We start from the raw sequence: 27,787 nt of genomic DNA on the forward strand, positions 1-27,787 counted from the left end.
TGGAGTTTGGAAGAAAAGTCGTTCCATATTAGGAAAGAAGGTGTGAGAGTAATCAAAAATGTGATTCCATCCATCTGACCTGATATAGTCCTAGGAATTGTAGTTTTATGCTCTAATTTTAACTCTGAAATTACTTCTGGATTCTCTATATTCTTTTGTCTTCTCTATATTATTGAATACTGGATGATATTTAATATCCCAATCTTGGCTTTGAATTAAATAAAGCTATTCTGTGAGCTATTCCGAAAAAAACGGTCTCCTGCGAAAAGACTGGGAGAGTGAGAATTTTCTCATCGTTCTTTTACGTCACACTGAAAGGATTCAAGTGGAAGCAACATAATACACCTTGCCATTAATGAGCCTTGGTTTATTTATCATTACTAATCCAGAAGTCACTTGTAATGCATATTTAAATGAGGTACCATACTGCACAGGGGGTGAGGAATCCCAGCTGCCGTTATGTTCTAACCTGCCACAGTATTGAAGAATGAAGGCCTTCTCAACTGTATGGAAAGAGCAGAGATTGAGGAACCTGTCTAAAGAATCTGAATTGGTGTGTTCTGAAAGGAAGTACTAACCTGTGGCCCAGGAGGTCCTGGAGGGCACAGAGATTCTACACATGGAGACTGTATAATCTGAAGCTCTTGACATAGATTTTTCAGGTTCAGAGACAACATCTAAGAAGTTTTAAAAAGGGAGAGAGATCACTAAATGCCACAGCGGAAGAGTAAACCTTTGATCAAGGACACATTTTTTAAACACTCTCTTGCAAGGCTGAACTAGATTTTCTTCATCTGCACTTCTCCATCTTCCATACAGTACTGTTGCAAAAGGAGTACTAGTACTCCAGTACAGTGGTACCTCGGGTTAAATACTTCATTTGTTCCGGAGGTCCGTTCTTAACCTGAAACTGTTCTTAACCTGAAGCACCACTTTAGCTAATGGGGCCTCCTGCTGCCGCTCCACCGGAGCACGATTTCTGTTCTCATCCTGAGGTAAAGTTCTTAACCTGAGGAACTATCTCTGGGTTAGTGGAGTCTGTAACCTGAAGCGTATGTAACCCGAGGTACCACTGTACTAGTCTTTCCAGTACTATATGGCTCATCCTCCTCAGCCCAAGTAATACACAAGGCTATTTTGTTCCTAGCTCAATTTGCAAGTAGCAGATGCTCCCAGAAATAGCTTCTTCTAATAATTCATACTGCATGAGAGTGCAACACAGACTGCATGACTGAAAGAAGCCACATTCTGCTCCTTGGCAAAGCCAGTGGGGAAGAAGTTGTATTAGATGGTGGATAAACACAGAAACTAAATCAAATTATTCCATCTATCAAATAGCAATTATAGGACGTATAATTATATATATATATATATAAAACAAGAAAGGACACAAGACCTAGATTTTATTCCCCCTCACAAGTTATTGTTTGCTGAACCGCTAGTGTTTGCTCATCAAGAAGACTGCACACAAATCCAGCTGTTGTTGTTGTTGTTGTTGTTTAGTCGTTTAGTCGTGTCCGACTCTTCGTGACCCCATGGACCAGAGCAATAATTATTTTTTTTGCTGCAGCTGAAATGTACACAGCAGAAAATCCTATGCTCCATGCCTTTAGGATTCCCTCTTGATGGCTACACAAAATTACATCCTTTACTCCATCTCTCATTTCCAACAGCAGCTTAGGACCCTCTCGAAACATGTACCGAAAGGTGGGAGAAAACGACAGTATTATCATTCTCTCAGTTGGTAAGAGTTCAAATGTTTTTGGGTGGGGTAAATGGCAGAGCAGTTGGATGGAAATTCTATGGTATCCCAAGCTATGGCTGCTCACGTGGGAGACCTGCCTTTTTCTCTCCTCCCTTCCAGAGCTGGTGTAGTTTCAGGAACATCAGGGTAAAATTGGGACTTTAGGTTCTGTGGATTCAAGGCTACCCCTCTCCCCTCCATTAGTGGAACACCTATGGAGTTTTTTTGCGGGTGCACTGGAGGTCTCTGACGGCCTAAGTGCGACCCCACTTACTACTACTACTACTAGTAATAATAATAATAAATATTTTACACAGAAAACTACAGGCTTTAAATCCCTCTTGCAAGTTAATGGAGATGGGTTTTTTGAATACGAGTGAAGTCATTACATCAGTGGCTGCAAAAATAGAAGAAAGGATGAAGATCAGAATTGCTGTATTTGGATTATATACGAGATTATATGCAGGATTTAGGAATAATTATCTCCGGATGATCAGAACACGGGAAGTCACTGAATTTGTTGAATTTGGAATGTATAATTAGCTGTATAAATTGTATTATGATTTGGCATGATAATAATGTGGCCCATATTGGAGTTGTTAATGAAAAATTATACACACACACACACACACACACACACACACACTAATTTATTTATTTATACCACCACCCATCTGGCTAGGTTTCCTGAGCCACTCTGGGCGGTTCCCAACAGAATATTAAAAACATGATAAAACATCAACTAAACAGGGTTGCCTTCAGATGTCTTATAAAAGTCAGATTTGTTTATTTCCTTGACATCTGATGGGAGGGCGTTTCACAGGGCGGGCGCCACTGCCAAGAAGGCCCTCCGCTTGGTTCCCTGTAGCTTCACTTTCTGCAGTGAGGGAACCACCAGAAGGTCCTCGGAACTGGACCTCAGTGTCCGGGCAGAATGATGGGAGTGGAGACGCTCCTTCAGGTACACTGGGCTGAGGCCATTAAGGGCTTTAAAGGTCAGCGCCAACACTTTGAGTTGTGCTCAGAAACGTACTGGAAGCCAATGTAGGTCTTTCAGGACCGGTGTTAAATAGTCTCGGTGGCCAAATCCAGACTTCCACCTCCCTCTTCACTCCAGCAATGGCACGTACTCCACAGCCACATTCAACAACCCCTCGGCAGCCAGCTTTTGAGTTGCATCTTAATTTGCTTTATTTCACATTATGTACCCTTGGCACAAAGTTCAATGGTGCTGTCTGACTTGAAATTCTCAGCTTCTTTATACAGATTTTACAAATAATGGCATTACTTCATTTACTGGACTTCTTCCCAATACGTATGCTCTAAATTTCGACCTAGCAGTTACAGCGAAAGTGACTGACTGAGTGGTATAAAAGGGAGAGAGAGAGATTGATTTTGTACAATTCTTTGTCATCTGCCTTCACTTGCAGTAAAATGCCAAGTGACTGCCAGGAAATTACACAACAGGTTTGCGGCTTTTGAGGTATTAAAACTAATATCATATAAGGGAATGGGGAAAATTCCAATAGGCAACCGTGGAAAATATATCAGGAGCTGGACTGTCTCACAGAACATTTTGTCAAGAAACAGGGTTACGAGGGTAGGAAGCCTCATAAATCACAAGAAGCTTTTATAATATATGTGCCGCATGAAGCATATTTTTTGACCCACCTCCGACCCTCAAACCTGTACCTTCTACATTTGCGGCACAATCTTATCTATAGATGTCAAAGAGATAAATTATTCTATGGCATACGAAGGCAGCCCTGTTTGGGGAAGTTTTTAATACAGTGGTACCTCGGGTTACAAACGCTTCAGGTTACATACGCTTCAGGTTACAGACTCCGCTAACCCAGAAATATTACCTCTGGTTAAGAACTTTGCTTCAGGATGAGAACAGAAATCGTGCTCCAGCGGCGCGGCAGCAGCAGGAGGCTCCATTAGATAAAGTGGTGCTTCAGGTTAAGAATGGACCTCCAGAACAAATTAAGTACAGTGGTACCTCAGGTTAAGTACTTAATTCGTTCCGGAGGTCCGTACTTAACCTGAAACTGTTCTTAACCTGAAGCACTATTTCTGGGTTAGCGGAGTCTGTAACCTGAAGCGTATGTAAACTGAAGCGTATGTAACCTGAGGTACCACTGTATTTGATGTTATGTTGTGTTCTTTTATATTATGTTGGAAGACGCCCAGAGTGGTTGGCGCAACCCAGTCAGATGGGTAGGGTACAATAAATAAATAAATAAATTGATTGAGATTGATTGATTGATTGATAGATAATGACACTCACTGGGTGATGATAGGGCATCAGCACCAGTGGGTGTAAGTACAGCATTAGTGTGAAACAAGAAGCCTGGCTATGGGTGGAAGGATCTATCAGCTTTGGTTTTTTCAGTTCTCTCAGTTTTCCAATCTTAAAATTGGCTCTCCACATTTCTGTAGCGATTTGCGAATTTTCTTTTTGAAAATCCTCATAAACATTCATCCGTATTTTAGTATGAATTTCTCCAATAAACACATGTCTGTATGCAGCTTTGACTAGTATACACATTTTTTTGCAAGCAAGTTATCCTCATATAATGCACTGTCATTATTTTCACTAAAATATTCATTTTTATGCATAATTTTCACTAATATATGCATTTTTGTAAACACAGCTTGCCTAGAGAACTGCATCGCCTCAAAATACCATCCAAGGTCATGTCGTTGCCTACAGATGTGTTTGGTGGATTTTTAGTTGGTTCTGTTGTAAAAATCAACAACATTTAGGTATGTAAAAATCATCAACATCCATGAGTATCAGTGCCTTGAATCCATGTTTTTTGAGGTGCTGGCAAGCACTGGATCTATAGAGTTTGTTGTGAACTCTACATAGGTAAGCTTAAATCCCATCATAATTTTTTGAACACCCTGTATATAATCATATCAGTTAAAGAGGATCCATTTTGCCCACTCGCTGGAAAAGCAAAGTCTCTTTCTCTCTTTGTGTTTTCTGTGCATGTGTGAACACACTTTGTATTTCTAGTTCAGGGAGCAGCAAACTTTTTCAGCAGGGGGCCGGTCCACTGTTTCTCAGACCTTGGGGGGGGGGCGGATTATATTTTGAAAAAAAAAATTATGAACGAATTCCTGTGCCCCACAAATAACCCAGAGATGCATTTTAAATAAAAGCACACATTCTACTCATGTAAAAACACCAGGCAGGCCTCACAAATAACCCAGAGATACATTTTACATAAAAGGACACATTCTAATCATGTAAAAACACGCTGATTCATGGACCGTCCGCAGACTGGATTTAGAAGGCAATTGGGCCGGATTCGGCCCCTGGGCCTTAGTTTGCCTACCCATGTTCTAGTTGTCCGGGGCGGGGGGTGTGTGTGTGAAGGCAGCCAGTGGGAATGTTATCCATGTTTTCTCAGCATTCCAGATCTGCCCACAAGCAACCCCAGACCATTGAACAGATTGCATTTTGCACCCCTGATACATTACATCGCTGGTCACCAAGAGTTATGTCACACTTTCTGTGGCAGGGCAGTTTCTTGGAATTGCTTACAGGAAATAAAAACTTGAAGCCATACTTACAGAATTCCATCCCTGCCTGAAGTGTGGTGGAGGAAATAATGGCGGTGGTGGTGGAGGAGGAGGAGGAAGGGCAAGAAACGAGCACACTCTGTTGTTATTAACCTGCTTCTTCTGGTTCAAGCAAGGGAAGGCTGTTGGGGGAAAAAATACTTGTCTATTAATTACGGGCTAAGTATTAATTACGATTCTTTAAAGAATGAAAAAGGCGGCTCGAGCACAATAAAATTCAGCGTGTTTGCACCACCGAAATGCACTCCCACCACTCAAGGTTTTGCCAACTATGGCAGCTAAGAAATCCTTCAGTGACAGTCCACAATATTTTGCTACCTGAAAAGGTAAAAGGTAAAGGACCCCTGGACGGTTAAGTCCAGTCAAAGGGGTTGCAGCACTCAACTCATTTTCAGGCCGAAGGAGCCGGCGTTTGTCCACAGACGGCTTTCTGGGTCATGTGGCCAGCATGACTAAACTGCTACTGGTGCATGGAGGACCGTGACAAGTGCCAGAGCACGTGGAAACGCCGTTTACCTCCCCGCTGCAGTGGTACCTATTTATCTACTTGCACTGGCATGCTTTCAAACTGCTAGGTTGGCAGGAGCTGGGACAGAGCAACAGGAGCTCACCCTGTCACGGGGATTCGAACCACCAACTTTCTGATCGGCAAGCCCTGAACGCAAATGGCGCCCTCTCTGCTACAGCCAAGTCTTGCTGCGCTGCTCCTGAGATCCACAGGACCATAATCTTGACCCTATCATTGCTGGCCTCCAGACAGGAAGCATAAACAGTTTTGCCGCAGCTTGCTGTCTCTTTGCCTAAGATGATAGTAGGTGATCTCCAACAAAGTCACACTCAGAGCAGACCCCTGAAATCAACATAAGCTTGTCGATTAAATGGGTCGACTGTGAGTATGACAAACATTGGCTATCGCCCACATTTTGTGAAATTCCTCTTGTTGTTTTACATTGTTGCTTAGTATTGTTTACTAGTTTCAATTGTGTTTCTTGGAAGCCCCCTGGAATATATTTTATACAGAAAGGCAAAACATAGATTAAATGAATTACAACACTTCTGGAATATTTGCTGTGATGGTATGTGACCTGGAAGTGTCTCCGGACAGCGCTGGCCCCCGGCCTCTTGAGTGAGATGGGCGCACAACCCTAGAGTCTGTCAAGACTGGCCCGTACGGGCAGGGGTACCTTTACCTTTTTATGTGTTTTTTTATTGCTTCTTAACAGCAACAGCGCTGCCATCAATACAGACCAGAGTTACTAAGGGCATCTCCAGACAACCTGTTATTCATTATTCATCCTGAATTGCTTCCACAAAGTTTACATGCAGGTTAGATTATATCTAATCTTTACCCAGCATTTGTTCTGATTTGTTTGTGGGGAGGTTATACAATGATCACCATTCATTCTGAATCCACCTTGATTTCCTTGTGTAGTATTTATACATCTTTCTGCATTCATCCCACACTTTTTCATGCATTCTTCCAGCATTTTAAAGGTAAAGGTAAAGGGACCCCTGAACGTTAGGTCCAGTCGTGGCCGACTCTGGGGTTGCGGCGCTCATCTCGCTTTATTGGCTGAGGGAGCCAGTGTACAGCTTCCAGGTCATGTGGCCAACATGACTAAGCGGCTTCTGGTGAACCAGAGCAGTGCATGGAAATGCCGTTTACCTTCCTGCCGGAGCAGTACCTATTTATCTACTTGCACTTTGACGTGCTTTCGAACTGCTAGGTTGGCAGGAGCTGGGACCGAGCAACGGGAGCTCACCCCGTCCCGGGGATTCGAACCGCCGACCTTCTGATCGGCAAGTCCTAGGCTCTGTGGTTTAACCCACAGCACCACCCGCGTCCCATTCCAGCACTTTACTAACCACAAAAAGTATGGGGATATGGTGGAGAGATAAGGAGACTTTGTTGTGCCAAAGCAACTGAGTGCTTCAAAATCCACTTTATTTGCTTAAACCCAGATTTCCATTATACACTTGAATCCCTCCCACAAAATAGTGACAGATTGCACACACACACACACACACACACACACACACTTTTGAAAAGAAATGTGTTATGGTTTTGTCATGCATGCCTACTACCCAGGCCCACTTCTTGTTTTCAATTATAGCCAGAATGTAGGACCAGGATTTTTGGCCTCTGTGCAGAGCTGCAGTTTCGGTGAGCCCGTGGCAATAAAGCATCACTGAAAAATTGTTTCAACTCTTCCACCTGTTCAGAGAAACCCCGGCAACCTTTCCAAGCTGAAATTCAGTGCAGTCACAAGACAAATGAGTAACTGCTATTAAAAGGCCAACGTATAATATAACTGCTATGATCGTGTACTCAGTAGCATCTGTGCTTCCCTATGGCTCAGTATCAATTCCAGGAGTTCCCTGACAAGAAATGCTGCCTTTATCTCAGATGCTGCCCTACTGTTCTCTCACAGACTATGCAGAACCAGGGCCGGATTTAGGTCTGATGAAGCCCTAAGCTACTGAAGGTAATGGGGCCCTTTATATGTCCAGCTGTCCTTTGTCCACAACAAATTGTTGCTGTTTTTTGTGTTGAATATATGCTATACGGTAATTTATGGACCTGTGGGGGTTAAACCACAGAGCCTAGGACTTGCCAATCAGAAGGTCGGCGGTTCAAATCCCCACAACGGGGTGAGCTCCCGTTGCTCGGTCCCTGCTCCTGCCTACCTAGCAGTTCGAAAGCACGTCAAAGTGCAAGTAGATAAATAGGTACCGCTCCGGCGGGAAGGTAAATGGCGTTTTCGTGAGCTGCTCTGGCTCGCCAGAAGCGGCTTAGTCATGCTGGCCACATGACCCGGAAGCTGTACGCTGGCTCCCTCGGCCAATAAAGTGAGATGAGCGCTGCAACCCCAGAGTCGGTCACGACTGGACCTAATGGTCAGGGGTCCCTTTACCTTTTAATTTATGGACCTAATAGGTCCATACACAACACAAGGCACTGTTGCTGTATGTAGGGTTTATTTCATTTTTAAAAATCTTATATTTTGGAAATGTACATGCAGTTTTTTTGTCCTTTACATTTTTGCCAAGAGAGTGGGGCCCTAAGCTACAGCTTGTTTAGCTTATACATAAATCCGGCACTGTGCAGAACCATGGTCTTTTCTTGCTGGATGGGCCTAAGGGTGAACGGGGTCTATAGCTGGGCAACTTTGCTGTAGCAGCTACAGTGCAGCTTTTACAGTATTATCTGCAATATTACACTAGTGGCCAAAACTGTGGAAACCTTTTGGGAAAAGTGTGTTTCCTGTTGAATATTGCAGAGCACATGCAGAATTTCTGGAAGTATCTGGTTGCAAGCTGACTGGATGAACAGGAACAAAATGCTGCTCACTAATAACTTGGTTACTTAGAGGTTTATTATTTACAGCAGACTCACAAGTTACTATATACAAGATACAGAATCAATAATCCAGGTGTTTTGCCGCTCATCATCGGAACACTTGACCATGGCAGTCACGAGTTGTGCCATCTGCTTCTTTTTGCCATACTTTATTACAACATCATTCATAAAGAAGAAACGTGAAACACATAGAAAAAAAATGAGATATACAAAAATTCTCAGCATGTCAGTTAATACTTAACTGGGTAACCTTTAGCTTTAATTATGGCCTTTCAATGCCTTCTCATGGAGTGAACCAATTTTTTTGTTCTGCAGCTGTAATAATGTGAAACCAATATTGAATTATTGCCTCTGTTAATTGGGTTTTATTGCTGGGTTGCTTCTGACTAACAAGTTTCTTTAGTTACCTTAATTAGTTTCTTTAGTTTCGACAATTTTGGCCACTGGTGTATATCGATATGCTTGAGAAATTGGTTTTTCAAATAAATAGCTTTTTTTAAATAATAATAAAAAAAGATAAGGTAAAGGACAATTTTGGCCACTAGTGTATATCAATATACTTGAAAAATAGGTTTTCAAATAAACAGCTTTTTAAAAAAAAGATAAAGGAAAGGACAAAGGATAAAGGATAAAGTGAAAAGGACAAAGGATAAAGTGAAAGAGGTCATCTCTCCCCTTCCTGAGGGCCTTTATGACAAGGCCAAAACTGCTAGACAAAGTGAGACAGTCAAGTCAGCAGCCAGTAAGTACCGGTAATAGCAAATTGTCCATTCGTTCATTCATTCATTCATTCTCTCTCTCTCTCTCCATAAATATACATACTGTACCAACACAAACAACATGCTATCCCTACCTCCCATTAGAAACCTGGACATTCTCTTGCCCTCTTGTGCCTCAATTCGCCTCAACACCAGTGAGCATGCATTGATGACAACGCCACAAGCACACATTGATCAGGTGTGGCATAAAGACATCCCCACCCTGTCAATGTGCCTGGTGTGAACATAAACAGAAACGAATCTCGTACCAATGAAGCCATGCTGATGTGAGCAGCTAGGGGGAAAGGCAACAGGAATATCCAACAACTTATCAGTAACATTACCACCATAGAGCCCAGGGAACACACCCTTACCTTTCTAAAACTACCTGCGTTTTTACATGTTTGCAATAGTTCTTTAAATATCCAAGCAAAGGTTTCCACTCCTCCTTAAAGTCTGCCTCTTCCAAATGTGAGATTTCCTTGACAGAGAGCGCACTAGAGACTTGGGGTATCTTTGTCATGTATGGTTGTATTCAGGGTGGATTTGATTTAAATCAAATCGATTTAAATTATGAGTCAGTAAGACTTGATTAATTTTTTTTTTTACACAGAAAGACTCATTCTTGCTGGTATAACCTTAATATGTACAACCAGATGAAGGTTTCATTTTTGGAATAATAAATTTCCAGAGTAGTTTTTACAGTTATATCAAAAATTACTGATTTGGTTATACTATTAGAAATACACAGACCGATAGTTATGAAATTGTGAGGTTTAATGAGTTAGCTGTTTATATTTGGACAACTTTTCTGCTGTACTTCATTGGAAGGAGAAAAATAATCATTTACTTAATAACAATTTAAACAATTTATTGAACTAAAACTATAACATTATAGCATATGTATCCATGTTTGTTAACTGATGTTGTTAAATAATTGCACACATGAAAAACTTAAATGCTTATTTCCTGATGAATAGCCTTTGGACTATAATGTGACTTAAATAGAAAACTATCTTTAGAAAGATTTTTCCTCCAAAAGCATTTTATTTTAAAAATTCTATTTAAATCAAAAAATCCAATTTTTTAAAAAAATAACCATTGATTTTTATCCACCCTGGTTGTATATAAAAACCAGCAGGTAGCATAACATGACCCCACCAGCCTGTACACAGCCAGGCAGCATTGGTCCAGTCCCTCATAATCAGTCCAGTCCCTCAAAATCCTAAACCAAATTTTAAAAATGGCTGCTTCACCACTGTTCTGGCGAATCCTCTTGACATTCAGCCTGGGCAACCCACGTCAAGCCCCCTGTCCCCGTGCAAAATGTCCTAAATTGCTCAATCGCATCTCTTGTAATCATTTTACATAACAGGATAACATGGATCATAGCACCATGTACCACAGGATTAAAAAATAACGCATATGAAGAAACCATCAAGGTACAGTACCGTAATGATTATATTTTTAGAAAGAGATGCCCCCCAGATAAAATATATTAAAAGGCTCGTCTGTGCATGTTCACACCTCAGGACCTGTTGTTTTGCGCACAACTGCTGCTAACTGCTACATAACCATGTGGAAACACAGACTCGCAGTCATGTGTTTGATCTTGCAATATATAACACCCAGAAACATTTCCTCTAAAAGCGATGCTTCAGCAGCAGCAAGAAATCCACTTGGCCAGAGCTGAGAGGATCATTTCCAGGAACAGCCTGGCCATATCCTGCCAGAGAGGTGGAGTCGGGTGAAAGGTACGAAAATTATACTTTGCAAGTTTGCACATTTCTTTTCCAGAGCAAGACCGAAATGCCCCTTCTTTACAGTGACATCCCATGCAAAGCAACAACTCGGTTGCTCCCATATTGTTTTCTTCTGATCACTTAGTTACCGCCATGCCGTGGCCGAAGCCTCTTTGTTTGTGACATAGGTTGCCATGGGGAGACATTAGGGGACAATAATAAAAAGGCCCCTAAGGCCACTGGTTTTCAATTATATCTGGAAAATAGCTGAGAGTATTTTTGTAACGATGGGAAAGACAAGTCATCATTCAGGAATGGTGTGGCCGTTTCATACGATGAGGCTTACCCGAGGCTTACCCTTGGCAAGCGCAGTGTTTAAACTAGTGTCTTCCAAAAGGAAGCTTCCTTTAGTTGCCAGATAGAAATAATTATCTGGGACTCAAGGCTCATGCCAATGAAAGACACAAGTGAGTATTAAAGTATACTAGAAATCACACTAAAATAAACAGAGTCTCCCCTCCTGCTGAGTGACAGCTACTACAAAACATCAAACATTTATCAGATGATAAGCCCAAATACAGTGGTACCTCTGGTTACGTACTTAATTCATTCCGGAGGTCCATTCTTAACCTGAAACTGTTCTTAACCTGAAGCACCACTTTAGCTAATGGGGCCTGCCGCTGCTGCCACACCGCCGCCGCCCAATTTCTGTTCTCATCCTGAAGCAAAGTTCTTAACCCGAGGTACTATTTCTGGGTTAGCAGAGTCTGTAACCTGAAGCATATGTAACCCAAGGTACCACAGTACACATAAAACAATAATTATCCTAATTAAGATGTTATGAAAGACTTGACAAATGGAAGAGAATCAGAATTGCGCCTGCTGGTCTTATCCTGACACCAGACAAGGTCTGCCACCACGATCCTTCTCTGCACTCCATGAGATGAGTTGATGCACTTTCAAAGGCCTCAAAAGGATTGCTGTCTACCCCAAATTCAATGAATAGGATAACAAAAAACCTGTTGTGACATAAATCACAGAGCATTGGTCGTCAACTCCCTTTTTAAAAACAGAAGCCACATTTTGAATTGAGTTAATCCAGATGGACCACTGGCTTCACCCAGCGACTAAGGGTCAAAAACTAGACGTGATGTTAATGGTGTGTTTGCAATTAATGTGCATGGTTTTTGCTATGTAAATAACAGCTGCAGGGAAATCTGAGCAGCCTCAGGACTCTTTCTCACCCTCCCCTAAAAATCACCTCTGTGGTCTAAACCAGAGCCTCTTGGGCTTGCCGATCGGAAAGTCAGTAGTTTGAATCCCTGTGATGGAGTGAGCTCCCATTGCTCTGTCCCAGCTCCTGCCAACCTAGCAGTTCAAGAGCATGCCAGTGCAAGTAGATAAATAGGTACTGCTGCAGTGGGAAGGTAAACGGCATTTCCGTGCACTCTGGTTTCCGTCACAGTGTTCTGTTTCACCAAAGCGGTTTAGTCATGCTGCTCACATGACCTGGAAAGCTGTCTGTGGACAAACAGTGGCTTCAACAGTGGCACAAATGGCCAGAGACACCGTGAGCTGGAGGAATTGATGTGACTCTTAGCTTTGTACAACACAATAAGCCACACAAAACACAGAGGTTTCTATGTACACACCTCCACGCAGGCAAACAAGAGTCACAATCTCGTTCCAGCCAAGCAAACACACTTGAGAGCAGGACTACTGAGAGGTCTGACGTGTGGAAAAGGTGATGTGGTCTGGAGACAGGCCTGAGGGTAGGGACACATTCGGTCTCCTAGGCCTGGCATTCCACCTAATTTAAAGTCTTATACAACAGCCACCTCAAACTTGATTCTTTAAAGGGTTCCCCTTTCAATAACATTGCATTCAGTAACAGGAATGCTGGAAAAAGACAGAGCTGTCTCTTTCATATTGCTGCGAAGTTTGCCTTTAAAATGTACAGACCTGCGGCAAGCCTCTTGGTCTCCTTCCCAGAACGCACAGCTGAAGGGAAACCTGTTGGATTAAAGTGGAAAATAGGATTCCCTGCAGTCAGGCAATCCATACCCTTTGCCTCCTGCCAACCCGGGGTGTTTTTTTCCCCATGCAGTGGGCTTTTGTTCGCTATGAAAGTCATCTGAGTATTTGTTAGTGCCACTGTGCTAGCCAGAAGATGTTTACTGTGCTAGCATCCAGCACAAGTCCAGCAACACTGGATGAGGTCAAGGCTGTGTTAAGAGAAACGGACATACATTGTGATTCACCCTCCTCTCATCGACTTCATTTGCGTCTCCGCAAATTCACAGACCTTCAAGCCATTGCTTGCTCCTGAAATAAAGCAGGATAGCTATCTAACAACGAAGTTTCTGTTTTGTGGCGATACAGCCCATTAGTATTAAACAGGAGACGTTAGCCTCTTGACGTCAGGATCAGGAATAATAAAATAAGAACAGATTTGAAAAGGGGTGGGGGGGTGGGAAGTCTCTGGCTTTTATTGCTTTGTGATTCAGCATGCATTGGAATTAAGTATTTCCCAACCATGATTCCGAGTGCTTAGAACAGCAGGGAAATCTAAACACGCAGAGATAAGCAAGGCAAGTCACCAAGAGATAAATCAATGTTGCAATTTACCTGCTGAAATTGAGAAGACACTGTCCACAAAGGAGGACTGAGATACAGCAAAGCAGAAAAGGAGCTGGAGATAAAATCCCAAAGCAATACGGCTGAGGATGACCATGTTGGCTGCAAGCTGTACAATTCCAATGTGGCAGGGCGCCGATATCTTGTCCACGGTCTTCTCTTGCCTGCCTGCCTTGTCTGTTTGCTTGCTTTCCCCCTTTCGCTCCCTCGCTGGTTGGGTATGTTTATGTCTCTCTGTCTCTGCCTCTCTCCCTCTGTGAGCTTTAGTAAGAAAGAATGCCAACCATTTCCCATTAAATCTTCTCCTTACACTAGACAGGGCTATATTTAACTCAAGCGCTGGATCAGATGCCCCCATCACAAATACCAGCTATTAAAACATAGTCAGAGGGCTAATGAAGAGGAGGAGGTTGATTTCAAGCTGAGCTGGGAACCACATATCTGATTGATAACCAGACAATCATTGAGAAAGCTCCTTTCATTCATTCATTGTCTCCTCCCACCCCACCCCTCGGCTCGACCAGGCCAATGAATGGTTCCTGACTAGGGATATGGACATGGGAACACCTTGTTTCTATATTCTGCTTCCCCTTTATATAGTTCATTTCAGGACTCACAGACCCTCCAAGTGTCCCTATTTTCCAGGGACAGTCCTGGATTTACAGAAGCCGTACCAGTTTCTGATTTGATCCCGGAATGTCCCGCTTTTCCTTAGGGCGTCGCTATTTTCATTGGAGAAACGTTGGAGGGCATGGACTCGGGAGGCTTAACAAACCATGCACCGTTAAATATTGTACATTATTATGGCTGTAACGATCATTAGAAAGTTTAATGGCACAGAAATAATCACCCATATTTTGTTACAAGCGTTATGGGTCTTCAGTAGCTTAATGGATAGATTGACAATGAGATGGTACAGAGAGTGTCAAATAGCACCGAAGATGACTCTAGGATGGTTCAAAGAAGGCATGTTTTATTTTTTTATTTTTTTAAATAATATTTATTAAGATTTTCAGAGATACAGAAAGAAAAAGAATAGAATACATTCAAAGCCTTCTTTTCAAACACCCTCTTTCCGGGACTCCCTCCTTCCCCCACCCCTACCATATTCCCCTATCATATTGTTGGCTCCACAAGTTCTCAGTTCTAATTAAAACTTAATTTGTTTAAACCATTATTCAAATTTAAATTTAAAATTATTCAGTCCTCACCAGTACCCTTAATAAAAGACAAGAGTTCTCTCCCCAGGGCCCACCCCCTTTCCATTCCACAATTTCCCCTTTTTTTTAGTGATAAAGACACCTCACACAATAAAGAAATAAGAAACAAGGAATAAAAAGTATAGTAAATGAAAAAAAGCCAATTCAAAAAATAGTTGACAAGCCTTTGGATTCTAGTTCTCCCCCCCCCCGTCCCCGGTTTAATTTCCCCCTGACCACTAATCCATATTGTCTGCCTGGAATTCTTAAAGTCCATAAATCACATTTTCCCCCCGATTCCTTGCTGGCTTTTTTCTTTTTATAATTATTTTTAAAGTTATTTTTAAACCATTTAATTTCCAATCTTTAATAAAGCTCCCCCCATTGTTCTTTCCAAGTTGTAGTCCAGTTTCCTCTTGTTCCGCTGCCAAAACGTTCTAATTCAGAAGTTTAGTAGGTCTGCAGGGATTATTGTTATTCAGGAACAAAAACATACGTTCAGTCCCTTCCTTTCTTCAATAGAAAATTCTATTGTTTAGCTAAACACCCTGTAGACACAATATTGTTTCCGTTTCGCAGCTTTCCCAGAAGATAACCAGTCCTGTAGAATTCCAATGGTATTTTTCCACTTACGACCTTCTTTGTAATGTCCCGAAACTCCTCTAGGGGGATTGTTGTAACTTTGTTTTCTCTAGTCCAAAAGTCCGATTGTTATCCATGTTTTCGCCATTTTATATCCAAGTTTTGACAAATTGTAACAAATTGTAGCAAAATTAACCAGCAAAGTCCTCATAATCAAGTCCTCTTTAAATTTCGGACTTTGACAGCTACTTTGACAGCTGTCAAAATCTCCTTCGCTTTTCGCCAGGCTCTCTCCTCAATCACCCCGGTTCCCAGGGGGGGGGGTTACGTTTTCCTTCTCCCTCAATTCTTCCTCCAGCACAGTTCTTGTAGTTTCCCATCGTGGAATTCTTAGTTCTTATCAGCAATTCAATTCTTTTTGGACCTTGGTTTCCCAGTCCTTGTTTTGGAAGGTTTACAGTAGGGAGGGGGACTGACTTCCTTTTTGGATCCCCCCCCCGCTCGTATCAAATCCGAAAAAAAATTCTTTTTTTCTCCTTTTAAACCCGGTTTCCAAATTACTCACGGGTTGTTGTTACAAATCCGAATTCTCAATGGAAGAAGTCAGCGCTCTCCGCCGGATGGCATGCGGCTTCGCTCGGCAGGGATAGCAGAGGACTCAAAGCACCACGCTTCTCCCCGGCACCCGATCCGTAGCCTTTAAAAAGGCTCCTTCACGAGTCGGGAGGGCGCTAGCAGTGCCAGCCGAGTCTCCATGTCCACGGCCTCCGTGGCCGTGGTTTTTAAGGGTCCCCGCGTCGCCGATGCGGTAGGACCCAGCCCCTGCCGAGCAGGCTCCCTCCGGAGCTCGGAGGGAGTCCGCCATTCGGCGATGGCGCCAACCCGGAAGTCTCCAAAGAAGGCATGTTTTAAAGCACACCAGGGTGTACTTCCTACATACATTCTAGGACTGTTCCCCATCTCACAGGACCCTTTGTGAAAAAATTTGGGGAGGAATGCATTAAAATGTACCAACTTGTGGAGCTTGCTTTCACTTACCTTTCTGCTATCAGAAGCATGGAAATGGAAAAATAGGTGTGTCTCCATAACTATTTGAGCAGCTTACCCACAATATTAATGTTACCTCAACTTCCTAGTGAAATACTTGATCCATTTTAATTGCTTTCTGGAACAAGAGAAAAGTGTCTACATAGACATTTAGAAGAAAACAAGGTACTGGTAATTAAAAAACAAAACAGCTCCCTTTATTAAATTGGCACTAATATTCTGCTGATCTGGTAAAGAAAATGGAATTATAAATGTTCTTTTTCTAAGCCAATTCCTACACTAATTAAATGAATTCAGGTTTTTGTTTTTCCTCCTACACTTTGCTGATCTAAATTGGTCTTAAATTAATGCATCCGTCCTCATTGTATCCAGTTTACTGTGCAGTTTGAGATGGTTTGGAAAAATGTTTGATGGGTTTGCTGCAAGCCACATTCTCTTGCAGAGGGAAGTTGGGTTGCTGTTGGTTGTCCACAAACTGATTCACTGCATTACTTCTTTTTAACTGCAGTGAAAGAGCAGCCAAAACAGAGGGTAGGGAAAGTCCTCAAAACCACAAAAAACCTGCATTGCTGTGCGTTCTTGGAAGCAAACTGCAAGTTCATAAATTAAGCTTCAGTTCAAAGACACGTTTTCAGTGAGGCTGGTCCTTTTCACCATTAGCCTGGAAAAATAAGTATTTGGCTGAGGATAAGGCATGGGTAGGCAAACTAAGGCCCAGGGGCCAGATCTGGCCCAATCGCCTTCTAAATCTGGCCCGCAGACGGTCCGGGAATCAGCGTGTTTTTACATGAGTAGAATGTGCACTTTTATTTAAAATGCATCTCTGGGTTATTTGTGGGGCATAGGAATTCGTTCATTTCCCCCCACCCCCAAATATAGTCCAGCCCCCCACAAGGTCTGAGGGACTGTGGACCAGCCCCCTGCTGAAAAAGTTTGCTGACCCCTGGGATAAGGCTTTAATAGAGTGGGGCAGTTATTGCAAGATAATCTGGGTAACTGAGAAACACTTCTGAAGAGGGTATTCCAAACTCTTGAGATGCTTCTTCCAGGGCTAGCTTGGATCAAGCTTCTCCCATACACGACAGGAGAGCAAGCCACACCTTTGCCCAGCCTACTCAGTGCCCCAGCGTAGTTCTGATGATCCTGGATGTCCACACAAAGCATAACATTTGACTATAGCCAGCATGCAAGGGCCCAGATTGTGTGGTTGATTACTGGATTTTATTCAGGAAATAGGCCTACATAAAGTAGAATTTATGTTTGGAGGTCCTATATTGAAAGTTAGTTCTGCTACCACAGTGGGGTCTACTTCCTTCTGAATTCGAGCAATTTTATCTGCAAAAAAACCCTTTGAAAAGTTGTTGCAAGATATCTTGGAGTCCAGTGGCAAAAGTGCTTCTGTTAGACTACAAACCACCTGAGTCTCCTGGTACTATTTTCTGCAGATGCAACGGAGGCAGCGAAGAAGACCTTCGCTGTCACCACTTGGCAGTCCCGATGCTGAGCTCTAACCCGTGTTCGGAATGAGTTTTCTGCCACCAGAGCTCTAGTCATCTCTGTGATTGTTTCATCCCATATAAGCCCAGAGTTTTGGGTCTTTGACCTTTAAAGCCCTATGCAGCCTAGGACCAGCGTACCTACGGGACCACCTCTCCTGGTATGCCCAGTGGAGGACCTTAAGGTCCACAAATGACAATATTTTGGAGGTCCCAAGTCACAAGATTGGTCTCAACTAGGGCCAGGGCCTTTTCAGTACTGGCCCTGACTTGGTGGAACGCTCTGTCACAAGAGACTAGGGCCCTGTGGGACTTGACATCTTTCCGCAGGGCCTGCAAGACAGAGCAGTTCCGCCTGGCCTTTGGTTTGGACTCAGTTTGACTCTTATGTTTCCCTCCCCTTACGGTTTTGATCTATGGGCTACTTTTAAAATGAGGCTGCATTTTAAATTGCATTTTAACCTGTATTTTAAATTGGATCCCCCCCTCCATTATGTTTTTATTGTAATTTTTACTGTTGTTAACCGCCCTGAGCCCGGCTCTGGCCAGGGAGGGTGGGATATTACTAAATTTATTTTTATTTTTATTAATTATTATTATTATTGAAGGGACCCAAGGTTCATCCAGTCCGACTCCTTGCAACGCGTAAATGTAATGTAATGAAATTGATGGCAACAGATTTAAGCCAACCCAATCCCCAATTCTGGTGGTCACCTCTGTTTTCAGGGTGTGTGGAGGGAGGAGTGGTATGACAAATGCTGCACCTCGCACCATCCTCATCTCATCCACCTCTGACCGAGCTGCAAGGTCTACAGAAGAAGCAGAATCTTCACTTTTCGCAGAATGTACTTGGAATCCTCCGTGCCACCAGGATCCCCCCCACTGTATGAATTCTAAGTGTGTTGACTTTATCATGTAAACATTCTCCGTTAAGAGCTTCCTGTTCAACATACAAGGATCCCAAGACTGCCAGCTGGTCAGGAAAGGACTTCACACTTGGACTGCCTTACTGGCAGAACTTTGCGCAATACCTAAAATCTATGGAATTCACCAAAAAAGTGTGGCAGTATTAAGCCTCCAGCTTGTTGTTGTTTCGTCGTGTCCGACTCTTCGTGACCCCATGGACCAGAGCACGCCAGGCACTCCTGTCTTCCACTGTTTGGTCAAACTCATGCTGGTAGCTTCAAGAACACTATCCAACCATCTCATCCTCTGTCATCCCCTTCTCCTTGTGCCCTCCATCTTTCCCAGCATCAGGGTCTTTTCCAGGGAGTCTTCTCTTCTCATGAGGTGGCCAAAATATTGGAGCCTCAGCTTCACGATCTGCCCTTCCAGTGAGCACTCAGGGCTGATTTCCTTAAGAACGGAAATCTAAGCCTCCGGTTTAGAAGGCTATAAAAGAGGATTAGACCAATTCATGGAGAATCAGTCAATCAACTGCTTTATTTATAACAATTTCTGAATAGCAGGAACACAAGCAAATAATGGAAGTACAGAGGTACCTCGGGTTACATACACTTCAGGTTACAGACTCCGCTAACGCAGAAATAGTACCTCGGGTTAAGAACTTTGCTTCAGGATGAGAACAGAAATCGCGCGGTGGCGGCAGCGGGAGGCCCCATTAGCTAAAGTGGTACCTCAGGTTAATAATAGTTTCAGGTGAAGAACAGACCCCCGGAACGAATTAAGTACTTAACCCATGGTACCACTGTATGTCTCCATGTTCTCTTCTTGGTCTTCCCCCGACTCAGCTGGCTGGCCACAGCTGAAACCTAGAAATTTGTCCTAATCCAAGTTACGTCCGAAGCCCCACTGAAATGTGTGGCCTGTCTCAGGTATTCAGGACTATAATTGCGCACCATTTTTTCCCATTTCTTGAGACCTCATTAAACTCACAAAGGATCCATTTGCTTTTTTCATAGGCATAGCGAGAGAGTTTAGTCTAACGAAAAACTGGACATATTGATGATTTAAATCAATTAAAATGCTTTTAAAATGACAGACATAACACAAGCTCCACTATTTAAAATTCTGTATTTGGTATGCTGATACTTTGTTCAATATTTTATCAGCTACTGACATATTTTCAAAACCACTTATGAAATGGCTCAATTATAATTCAGCAGTTTCCCTACCCAATAAAACACTGAAAAATTCCATTGGGGGGAAAAAATCCAAGTTTTGCATAGTACATAGTTATGGAACAAAGAATCGTGAATGAAGGGTGCCCTCTGGTGATTTTATGGAGGCACTGATTAAACAAACATTTGTTTTCAAAATGAATTATACAGAATGCTGATTTTTCAAAAGTGGGTGGATATCAGGTATAGGAAGCTATTAAAAATGGTCGAGCAGCTTTATATATTCAGAACTCATCACACTATGTCCATTTACTGCCATAATGTAAATGCACACTGAAATTCAGAACCAGGCTCATTGGCTTTTATTTAACCCGTGCACAGACTCTGAATTTGTTTTAAACTAAATTACTGTTTGTTGACACCTCAGTTGTAGGTGTTTTTACACCTTAACTTCAACAACAAAAGTCCAGCTTCCAAGGTGGAATTTGTTGCAATGTGGATGCCATGAATGTAGACACGAGGCCCTAAATGCAGCCGCAATAGCGCTGAAATTGCACTGTATGGAAAAGCACATACAGTGCAGCACTATGGTTGCTATCAGCCTTTTGAAACAGGGCTGGGGAAGCAAGGGCTCTTCCGATGCTCTGGAACTCCAAGCCTGATCAGTCACAGCCAGTATAGCCAATTGCCAGGGAGGACGTGAGCTGTTTCGCAAACCGCTCTCTGAAGTACCTCCCTGCTCATTTAGCGGTGGATTTTGAAACGTGGGCAGGGCCGCCCACCTGTCAATCATGTGATATCATAACAACACCATATGACACCCACCCACCTGTCAAATCTGGTCCATGGAGCCAAAAAAAGCCCCCTCCCCTGATCTATATTACCAATACTTTAAATGTGACCCTCAAATAACATGAAGAATTAGTGTGAATCCGAACGTTCATTGGCTTTAGTTCAGTGGTCTTCTGTGATGTGTTCCAGTCCTTGCAGCTTCTGCTACATGTTCGAGCGGGTCAACCAATGAAAATCCTAAGAATACAAAACAAAACAAAAAACAAAACAAAACCACACAACAATATTCAACATTCAGGAACGAGAGGCTATGCTAGCAGATTAAAATATTTTACAATCTTATTTTTCCAGCAGTAGAATACTGGTAATAAAGCAACACTATAATCGTAGCAAAAGTAAAATTGCTTTTGTTTCTGATGTTTTCTATTTGCTTTATGGTTCTCTTTTGTAGGCTATCTTGAAAAATCTTGATTAATGAAATATTAATTTATTTTAAAAATATATAAAAGAAAGCAACACTATCACCTTAGCACAATAAAAAGGACAAAAAGTAGGTAGTGATGCTTAAGAGGAGTAACAGAGAGCATCATGCAAGGAAAGGGGGAGGGTGGTTGTGAAGGACCCCAGGGGCTGCCTTGCTGCATCCAGGGCTTGCCACCTGCTTAGAGGCAGGTTCAGGGCTCCCAGTCAATAGGGCTTGCTGGCAATCAATAGGGCTTACATTGGCTCCCAGCACATTTCGAAGCGTTGGTACTAAATGGTACTAAATACCTGAAGGGGTGTCTCCATCCCTATTGTTCAGCCCAGACAATGAGGTCCACCTCTGAGAGCCTTCTGGCATTTGTCTCATTGAGAGAAATGGAAGTTACGGAGAACCAGGCAGAGGGCCTTCTCAGTAGTGGCACCCGCCCTCCCATCAGATGTCAAAGAGATAAATAACCACACAACTTTTAGAAGACACCTGAAGGCAGCCCTCTATCAGGAAGCTTTTAATGCCTGGTGTATCGTATGTTTTCATATATATATATATTCTGTTGGCAACCCAGTCAAGATGGGTGAGGTATAAGTAATGAATTATTATTATTATTAAAAGGGGTGCCTGGGAGGAGAGTCTGCTGGCAGAAGTGGCTGGTAGCTTCCCCTCCCTGCTGGATAGCCTGACAAGTCAGATAGGAAACAGCTGGAGCCAGAAACAGCTGCCGACATTGAGACGTCAGAGCAGATTCAGAGAGAGACTCTGGAGGAAGGGAGGGGCTTGGCATCAGAGGGGCTGGTTGGCCGGCATCCCAGTCAAGCAAAAGGCAAGCAGGAAGAAAATTCTTGAATGGAGCTTGAGTGGCTGGCTGTCAACGCAGAGAGGCATTTAGCTGTAGGTCACTCTAACTCAGGAGTCAGTAAACTTATTCAGCAGGGGGCTGGTCCACTGTCCCTCAGACCTTGTGGGGGGCCGGACTATATTTTTTTGGGGGGAAATGAACGAATTCCTCTGCCCCACAAATAACCCAGAGATGCATTTTAAATAAAAGGACACACTCTACTCATGTAAAAACACCAAGCAGGCCCCACAAATAACTCAGAGATGCATTTTCAATAAAAGGACACATTCTACTCATGTAAAAACACGCTGATTCCCAAACCATCTGTGGGCTGGATTTAGAAGGCGATTGGGCCGGATCTGGCCCCCGGGCCTTAGTTTGCCTACCCATGCTCTAAATCAACAACCAGACTACAAAATAGACTTCCTTCGGTGCGTTTCTTTGACTCAATCCCAAAATGGTGGGAAGGGCTTGGAAAAGTAGAGAGTGCTGGTTTGCACTTCCTGGGTGCTAAATTGTCTTTGGAGGCATCACAGTGTTGGCTGGGGCAATGAGGGGGTGCTGTAACACCTAATCTCGAATAAAAAGCCGTGAACTGAACATTCCCTGTGTTTATTTCCCTTTGAAGGAATGAATGCAGCTCCTTTTCGAGGTAGCCCTGACCCATGGATGGCCAGCTGTGGCCAAACTGTCTCACGATACTTCCTGGGAAGTGCAGGGGAATGAAATGAAAAGTAACCCTAGCGGACAAGTGTCTGTACACGTTATATTACAAATATAATATATATTATATATATATACACACACACACACACACACATCACACACACACACACACACACACACACAAAAAGACAGAACTACGGCCCTTTTTCAGACACAGACAGATGTGCACATGAATGTTTTAGTATACAGTCTACAAGGTTTGGAATGTTGTTGTTCAGTGCATTTGCACCTCTCTTTGCTGTTCTGCGACCACAAGATACTCTAGCCTAAGGTAAAGGTAAAGGTACCCCTGCCTGTACGGGCCAGTCTTGACAGACTCTAGGGTTGTGCGCCCATCTCACTTAAGAGGCCAGGGGCCAGCGCTGTCTGGAGACACTTCCGGGTCACGTGGCCAGCGTGACAAAGCTGCATCTGGCGAGCCAGCGCAGTACACGAAAACGCCGTTTACCTTCCCGCTGGTAAGCGGTCCCTATTTATCTACTTGCACCCGGGGGTGCTTTCGAACTGCTAGGTTGGCAGGCGCTGGGACCAAGCAACGGGAGCGCACCCCGCCGCAGGGATTCGAACCGCCGACCTTTTGATCGGCAAGCCCTAGGTGCTGAGGCTTTTACCCACAGCGCCACCCGCGTCCCTAGAAGCATTTTAAAGAAGCATAATGAATGGTGACCAGAACTGGGGAAATCCAAGTTAGGGAGATCAGCCGGCCATAAGAGACCTCAGAGTGCCCGTTCTTAGTCATAACTGTTTATAATTTTTCCTTAAAAAAAATAATAATCAAGTCTGGCAGGCATATGGATTGTGCAAAATAGAAATTCATACAAAACTGAAGCCGAGGTTTGACCTGTTACGTTATTCTCCCATTACAAAGACTGAGAAAGGTATTTGCTATCAAGTTCCCCTTTGCTCTCCCAAGTTATTTGCTGGTTTAACAACGGAGATTGTTGAGAGTAAATATTGCTTTGTAGTGCTTTCTGCCAACTTTTCTACTTTGAAATCTCAAGCAGCAGGCTTAGCTTACCAAGATGCCGTTGAATCTTTAACACAGATATTTCGCTATCGAAAGAGTTACTCCATTTAACACAGGAAGTGATGATTTGCTTACACCGAATGGGAGAACAAAATGGACACTCACTTGTTGCTTCCTGTCTGACTGTGGATCGATCATGACATTGATGAGGGAAGGCACATCCTTTCCCGCCAGGCTTGTTTTCAGGGCAGCTTGCAGTTCCTCTGGTGTCTGCACAAAGTACCCTTTGCCACCGAAGGCAGACATAATCTGCTCATAGTGAGCGTTTGGCAATAGAGACACTGGAGGAATGCTGAAATGAAGCAAAAAGAGGTCTAGCTTTGCTCATAACTTTGGCATCATAAAAGGTCACTCTGTTGATATGATAAATGCACCCAGCAAGAGAAATTAATTGTTTTCGTGCCTCAGGGAGATAGATCAGGGCCTGTTTAATTACTGTGCAAGCATTCAAGGATTATTTCAGTGGAGGTTTTAGCCAGGAATAGGAAACCCCAGTACAGTAGTACAGTGGGACCTCGCAAGACAAAATTAATTCGTTCCGCGAGTTTTTTTCTTCTTGCGAGTTTTTTGTCTTGCGAAGCACGGTTTCCCACAGGAATGCATTGAAAATCAATTAATGCGTTCCTAAGGAAACCGCTTGCCGGGCTGGCGGTGCGGAGAAGGGCTTTTCTCCCCACCGCAAGCCTTCAGGACAGGTCCGGGAACAGAGGGGAAGGCGTGCTGCGCTTCTCCTCTGTTCCCGGAGCTTGCGGGGCTTGCGGTGAGGAGAAGGGCTTTCCTCCCCACCGCCAACATTCAGAACAGCATTCTGAATGTTGGCGGTGGGAAGGAAAACCCTCCTCCCACCGCAAGTCTTCAGGACAGGTCCGGGAACAGAGGGGAAGGCGCGTTGCGCTTCTCCTCTGTCCCCGGACCTGTTCTGAAGGCTGGCGGTCCACCGCCAGCCTTCAGAACAGCCGTCCAAAGGCTGGCGCGGGGAGAAGGGCTCTCCGCCCCACCGCCAGCCTTCGGAGGAGCCTTCCGAAGCCTGGCGGGGGGAGGAGGTCTCTCCGCCCCACCGCCAGCCTTCGGAGCAGCCTTCCAAAGGCTGGCGGGGGGAGAAGGTCTCTCTGCCCCACCGCCAGCCTTCGGAGGAGGTCCGAGGACAGTGGGGAAGATGCGCTGCGCTTCCCCGCTGTCCCCGGAGATTTCCCTATGGGCTTTCGTCTTGCGAAGGAAGCCCATAGGGAAATTTGTCTGGTGAAGCACCTCGAAAAACGGAAAACTCTTTCTTCTTGCGAGTTTTCCATCTTGCGAGGCATTCGTCTTGCGAGGTACCACTGTGCCTCGGGTTGCGATCTTAATTCGTTCCGGAGGTCTGTTCTTAACCTGAAACTGTTCTTAACCTGAAGCACCACTTTAGCTAATGGAGCCTCCTGCTGCCGCCGCCGTGCGATTTCTGTTCTCATCCTGAAGCCAAGTTCTTAACCCGAGGTACTATTTCTGGGTTAGCAGAGTCTGTAACCTGAAACGTCTGTAACCTGAAGCACCTGTAACCAGAGGTACCACTGTAATGGAGACGTTGTATCTCTTCCATTCACTTGCAAAGCATTCTGGATGATTTCTACAAAGCACTTAAGCACACCTCTGTAGCTTTCCCAGACAACATGAAATAGTGCCTCACTGGACAAAAGCCAGCATAATTAAATATTTAATTGTGGTATTTTTATGGTGGGCATCTGTCTCACACTCCTGGCTCTCAATTTTTCTATCTGTGCGGGCATGACTGTGCTCATTTCCTTTTCTGCCCTTTGAGCATTTTGCTGTATGAGGATGCTTGGAAACAGAGTGTAATTTTTTCACCTCTGGAATGTTGGCACAAAGCTTATGGAAATACTTCCCTATGAGCTCAGGATGCACTTCACTAAGAGCTCCACACACCTGTGCTGCCAGAGTCCTCCTCCCTGTCTGCCCAGGCTCTTCTTTCGATTTCCCAATAGCAGAGAATAACCCAGAGAAACCACAGTCACCTTTCACTAGAATGAGTGAGTGTGCACTGTACTGCTGTCTTTCCCACAGTCTGTGGCACCACCTTGTCATCTACACAACTACAGTCATACCTCGGGTTACAGATGCTTCAGGTTACATTTTTTCAGGTTACGGACTGCCGAAACCCGGAAGTACCGCAACGGGTTACTTCTGGGTTTTGGCGGTCGTGCATGCGCAGAAGCGCCAAATCGCAACCCGTGTGTGTGCAGACCATAGCTGTCAACTTTCAGATTTGAAAATAAGTGATCAGCAGCCTTGAAAATAAGGGATCAACAGCCTCACCTGTCCCGGGGACAGTCTACGGGATATCTAACAATCCGGGAAGCAGCGGGAAACGGCGCTGGAATAAGGGAATTTCCCACCAAAAAAGGGAAGGTTGACAGCTATGGTGCAGACGCGCCACTGCGAGTTGCGGACGCTGCAGGTTGCGAACGTGCATCCCGCACGGATCATGGGAGCCCAACACCTCAATTATCTCACTGGAGTTTGATTAGGGGTGGTAACACCCAGGAGATTCTATTATATGGAAATGGCAATGTCTACAGATGTATGACCATGATTATCGTTTTACACTAGAACCCTGGCATACACTCAATTTCCAACAGGAAAACATTAATAAATCAGCTGAGCAAGTGCAGCACAGAAGTACCCACCATGCAGAAGGTTCTCCCAGCTTCAAGATTTCCTTCCACATATCTTGATCCAAGCCACTGTATATCCCATTGTTATTGACTATGATAATGACGATCGGCAAATGATATCTGCAGTGAATCCCAAAGAGAAACGCATTCAGAATAGTGTCATATTCAGGGGAAACTTGGCTACTCCACTTGTTCTGCATAAGACATTTTTTAAAAAGTTGAATCAGACAAAGGTTTTACCTGCAGATGGTCTCTACCTCCATGCCAGAGAATCCAAAGGCACTGTCTCCTTCTATACAGACGACACGTTGCTCAGGATTACGGTCTTTAGTAACCATAGCAGCTGCTACTGCAAAACCTAGCCCAACTCCCATGGTGCCAAAGGTACCAGCATCAAGCCTAGAAAGAAAGAAAGTCTGTTGCCTTTTCTTCCAACACATATTTTCTGCCAGCTGTTCTTAACTCAAATCCTTTGTGCCTTATTAAAGTGGCACAGGATATCTTTAGAAATAAGAGATACAGCATGTATTCCCAAGCAGAAGTGAATAAAGTGTGGATTTGTAAATGTTTGATAAATGAATGTTACACTGAATTGGTAGTAAGAAAGGGCCTCTTTACAGTCATTAAGTTACAACATTGTCATTTTAGCTGTTTTCAGAGTTAAATTCCTGGCATTTCAAAGCACATGCTAATTATTTGGATTAAGCTGCTCAAGGCTCAGGTGCAACCATTGTTTTCCCTCTGAGATTTGTACTACAAGGAAAATAAAAGCATGTCAATAGTTAGGGCAATTTCATAGGCTTCTCGGGTCATTAACAAAAAGGTTCATGAAATCTATTCCGTGTGTAATGCCCTGGAAAAATCAGCTGGGAGCTTGAACACAACAGAAAAGCAATGGCATTAGCACTGTAGCTTTCAAACTAAAGTTGAAATAAGAAAAGTGCCTTGTAATACCTATTAATATATATAAATATATATATTAAGAGATCTGTTGTGTTTAAATAGCCACACACAAT

At 43.6% G+C, this 27,787-nt stretch overlaps 2 protein-coding genes across 5 annotated transcripts in view; both read right to left on the reverse strand.

Moving 5' to 3' along the window:
• Nucleotides 1-14,806, reverse strand: part of COLQ (collagen like tail subunit of asymmetric acetylcholinesterase) — a 39,387-nt gene extending 24,581 nt beyond the window's left edge. Inside the window, 5 exon segments of the mRNA XM_053359553.1 lie at nucleotides 579-677; nucleotides 5,330-5,460; nucleotides 13,828-13,963; nucleotides 13,965-14,039; nucleotides 14,042-14,806. Coding sequence (XP_053215528.1) covers nucleotides 579-677; nucleotides 5,330-5,460; nucleotides 13,828-13,963; nucleotides 13,965-14,039; nucleotides 14,042-14,194 — 594 coding nt within the window. The 5' untranslated portion in view covers nucleotides 14,195-14,806.
• A 5,371-nt stretch (nucleotides 14,807-20,177) lies between these two features.
• The window catches only part of HACL1 (2-hydroxyacyl-CoA lyase 1), a 32,157-nt gene continuing 24,547 nt past the window's right edge, over nucleotides 20,178-27,787 (reverse strand). For 3 of the 4 annotated variants that reach the window (XM_053359554.1, XM_053359558.1, XM_053359556.1), the window contains 4 exons: nucleotides 27,012-27,170; nucleotides 26,784-26,891; nucleotides 24,208-24,394; nucleotides 20,178-21,270 (listed from right to left, as the gene is read on the reverse strand). In XM_053359554.1, the coding sequence (XP_053215529.1) occupies nucleotides 21,238-21,270; nucleotides 24,208-24,394; nucleotides 26,784-26,891; nucleotides 27,012-27,170 (487 nt within the window). In that variant the 3' untranslated portion in view covers nucleotides 20,178-21,237. The remainder of the gene's footprint in view (nucleotides 21,271-24,207; nucleotides 24,395-26,783; nucleotides 26,892-27,011; nucleotides 27,171-27,787) is intronic. The other variant, XM_053359555.1, reaches the window with a different exon arrangement.

This window comes from Podarcis raffonei, chromosome 12, assembly GCF_027172205.1.
Source record: "Podarcis raffonei isolate rPodRaf1 chromosome 12, rPodRaf1.pri, whole genome shotgun sequence".
NCBI classification, from domain to species: Eukaryota; Metazoa; Chordata; class Lepidosauria; order Squamata; family Lacertidae; genus Podarcis; species Podarcis raffonei.